Source organism: Gossypium hirsutum, chromosome D08, assembly GCF_007990345.1.
Source record: "Gossypium hirsutum isolate 1008001.06 chromosome D08, Gossypium_hirsutum_v2.1, whole genome shotgun sequence".
In the NCBI taxonomy this organism is placed as follows: domain Eukaryota; kingdom Viridiplantae; phylum Streptophyta; class Magnoliopsida; order Malvales; family Malvaceae; genus Gossypium; species Gossypium hirsutum.
The window spans coordinates 47739364-47742705 of NC_053444.1; the positions used below are offsets into that span (position 1 = coordinate 47739364).

At 31.7% G+C, this 3342-nt stretch overlaps 1 protein-coding gene across 2 annotated transcripts; it reads right to left on the reverse strand.

Annotated features, from left to right (window-relative positions):
- Nucleotides 1–306: 306 nt before the first annotated feature.
- On the reverse strand, nt 307–1362 carry LOC107918280 (auxin-responsive protein IAA20). 2 transcript variants are annotated; one of them, XM_016847805.2, is made up of 4 exons: nt 1051–1362; nt 796–980; nt 613–715; nt 307–515 (listed from the first exon to the last, which is right to left on the reverse strand). In XM_016847805.2, exons 1-4 carry the CDS (start codon nt 1188–1190, stop codon nt 470–472), a joined length of 474 nt encoding a protein of 157 aa, XP_016703294.1. In that variant the 5' UTR covers nt 1191–1362; the 3' UTR covers nt 307–469. The 2 variants fall into 2 exon arrangements, with proteins under 2 accessions (XP_016703294.1, XP_040954169.1); XM_041098235.1 differs by lacking the exon at nt 307–515 and having other exon boundaries at nt 609–715; nt 1051–1343.
- Nucleotides 1363–3342: the final 1980 nt, after the last annotated feature.

Genomic DNA, 3342 nt, shown 5'->3' on the forward strand with positions numbered 1-3342 from the left:
AAATCTCTTGAAACCAACAAAATATTGTAGCAAGAATACTTCATAAAAGCAACAAGTTCAGTGATAATTAAATTTATATATTCACTAAATTATTATAAAACTCAAGTTTTTATATTTTTATATGTAATGACTTGATTTCTAGTAGTATTAAAAATTATTGTTTTAGGATTTCAATTTTGTAAATATTAAATAGGAATATTTATGAAATTATTATATAAATAAATTAAAATTCAGTTAAATAATTTAACCGAAATTATGATTAATGTAGGTCAGACCAAGCTTGAATGGGGGAAAAAGGGAAAGATGTTGAGCCCAAAAGACAAAACTGATGCTTCTTGTTACTCTTCTCATTTCAATATTGGAGAATATACATTCAAAATCCTAAACCCATCCCACCCTGTATTTTCTGACTACCTATTCTTTTTCTTAAACAACAACACTTGTCTAGAAACAAATTTGTATCAAAATTTCAGCACTTGCTGATCTTCAATCTCCTTACAGCTGACAAGAACATCCTGTTCCAAACATGCAAAAAAAAAAATCAAATTCAGCTGTGGTGCTATATGGGGAAAATTTTGAATTTTAATGTAAGAAATTGATGTGTTAACTTACTCCCAAGGAACATCACCAACCATCATCCAATCCCCTTCCTTGTCTTCATACGTTAACACATGATATTTCTCATAATGATCTCTATCCATCTCTGCTTCTGCCCCTGCACTCCCACCCATCAAAACCCTCGACTATGGAATTTTCAAATGAAAGAAATTAAACAGCCAAAGACAGAAACTTAACAGATGATGTTTGTGTGGAACATGTGTTCCAGAGTCCTTATCAGATCATAGTAACTCTCGTGTGCCAACAGGTCTAGTTTTCTCCCTATAGGAATCCCTTCCATGTAAACCTTCACATAAAATGTTGAGCTGTTGCACTCGTGCTCTTCTTCTGCAACCGCCGCCTTCATCGGTGGCCACTGCTCCCTGAATATATATATATTGGTTATGGACTGTAATAGCATTCGTTCCGTACGCAATCGGAAAAAATAAATACCTGACATAAGGAGGAGCGATTGAAATGCTAAGGCCAAGGCGAAGATCGGTGGTAAGGTCCCTTTGGGAGGAAGCAGTGCTTGAGAAAGCAAAGTGGTTGGGGCTGTCGATGGAAGATGAAGAACTGGTTGGTCGACCCATTTTCTGTGACCGAATTCAAGAGTGATGACAAATGAGCCGCCACATTGGGTTTAAATAAAAATGACCAGAAATGTGTAGAAATATAAATTTAAATATTAAATAATATTGGGAAAAAGAAAATACACAGAGTACTAAATTTTTGTTGGAGAATCGAAGGGGGGACAATTCTTTCATATTACTGGCTCTGCTAGGGCATATATGTTGTGAAGGAAGCCGACATCTGTGTACACGTGTCACCACCATTATGTTACTCATTTCTTTCTTGGAAGCTTCATGTCGAATTAGGATTTAAGATGATTCAACTTTTGTTATTAGTTTAACTGGATTATTTTAATTCATAATTAAAATTTTAAATTTCAGTTAAAATCCACTTTTTAGTTATTTAAAGAAAAAAACTGAATGAAGCATTTGCAGCTTTATTTTTATGTTGGTTTACCTCTTCACTTTCTCTTCTTTTCAAGGATTCATGAGTATTTCATAGCTGTTACAGGCGGCATCCATTGATGAAAAAGTGTGAACCAAATAGTTGATGATTATTGTCTCCTTTTGTGGGGAAAATATTATTTCATGCAACTTATCAATTTATAAATATAACTCAATTATATGGACTCCAACCTTATATACAAAAAGAAACCACCTAAAGGGAGTACACTTGCTACGTACCTAATTACGCCCACGTGTTAACTTAAAATTTCACATTCACTCTTTTCTATTCATTATCAATATTTTAGTTTACTTCTTTTATCTAAATCATAATTGATGTCACCAACTATTGATTAATATTTAAGAAAAAATGAATGTAAATCATTGTAATAACCCACATATTAAAATTTAATATATAATCGATAAATATTAGGTTCATTGGTAACCTACATTATATTCTAAAAAAATTAAAAGTTATCAAAAAAAAATGTTAATTATATATATATATTTGTATGGTAAAACACTCTCTCTATAGGTGTAGTAATAAATAGAGAGTTGAGGCAATGAATGTAGACAAGCGATGGGAATACAAAAGCTTCAGATTTAGAAACATCCTGGAAAATTATGTCCTAAATCAATGTTCAATGGATTCAATTAATGTTCTGTCGGGTAACCCTATAAGTAAATCAAGGGAGGTATTGATAATGATGACATTAAACTTTTATATGTTGTTGCTATGCAAAGTAATACTTAAACATGTTTTACTTTATGTCAAAAGAAACGTGTTCTAATTAGACTTTCAAAACATTGCATTTAGAATATTACCAACCCAAAAAAAAAATCCTTTTCTTTTGTTTAATTTGATTTTCTACTCTCTTTTTTTTTTGTTGCTCAACCCTGTTTTTAAGTTGCTAAAACATCAACTATACCAATTAAGTTAATACTAAGTCGATATAATGTGATTATTTAATCTAAATAGCTAATGATTAACTTGAGTTTTGTTTCTTTTGCTTAGAATGTTGTTTTAATTTTTTTTTTAAAAACTACAACAATATTCTAGTAAAAATAATTAGTGGTGTTAATTATTTAGCTTAATTAACAAAATAAAAGATGGAATACCAAATAAAATCAAAATAGAAGAGGAGAGGAGAGAGAGACAGATGTTGTTTATCTCCAACGTTAATTTAAAACACAAGAAAAGGGAGGAACAAGAAACTTTGGTTGCACCAATTTGCAAGAGAGACAAAGGCAAAGAAAGCAAGAAACTAAAATAAGAAAGGGAGATATGTAATAAACAAACAAACAAACAAAGGAGGAGAAAAGCAAAAGGCGATGTTCCCCACCACCCCTACCGTTATGTTGCTTCTAATGCTCATCACGGGAAGCTCTTTCTTTTCTTTTACTGCTCCACACACCTTTTGGTCTCTATTAACCTTCCATTTATTTTAAAAAGGGTTAACTTCACCCAACCTCTTCTGTTTTGCCCTACATTTTAAATCATCCCTCAACTTTAAATATTTTATTAAGCCCCTCAGTTAGTTGTCAATTTCAAGGTTGCTGGAACCATATTAAATTGGTCGATCGGACTGAAAATTAACTAATATATTGATTTAGAGAACAAAGTTGAACCGGTTAACCCACAAATCAGTACAAATCAATTGCATTGGTTTTTTTTCATTTTTTAATAATTTATTTCATCAAATTGGACCAAGCGACCAAGTTGGTCAAA

What these genes read in the sequence shown, in the direction of transcription:
- LOC107918280 (XM_016847805.2), bottom strand. Translation starts at nt 1,190, where the DNA reads ATGGGTCGACCAACCAGTTCTTCATCTTCCATCGACAGCCCCAACCAC. An exon ending in GTTCCACACAAACATCATCT is followed by an intron (nt 716 to 795) that starts GTTAAGTTTCTG and finishes GTGGGAGTGCAG; the next exon opens with GGGCAGAAGCAGAGATGGAT. An exon ending in GTTGGTGATGTTCCTTGGGA is followed by an intron (nt 516 to 612) that starts GTAAGTTAACAC and finishes TGTTTGGAACAG; the next exon opens with GATGTTCTTGTCAGCTGTAA.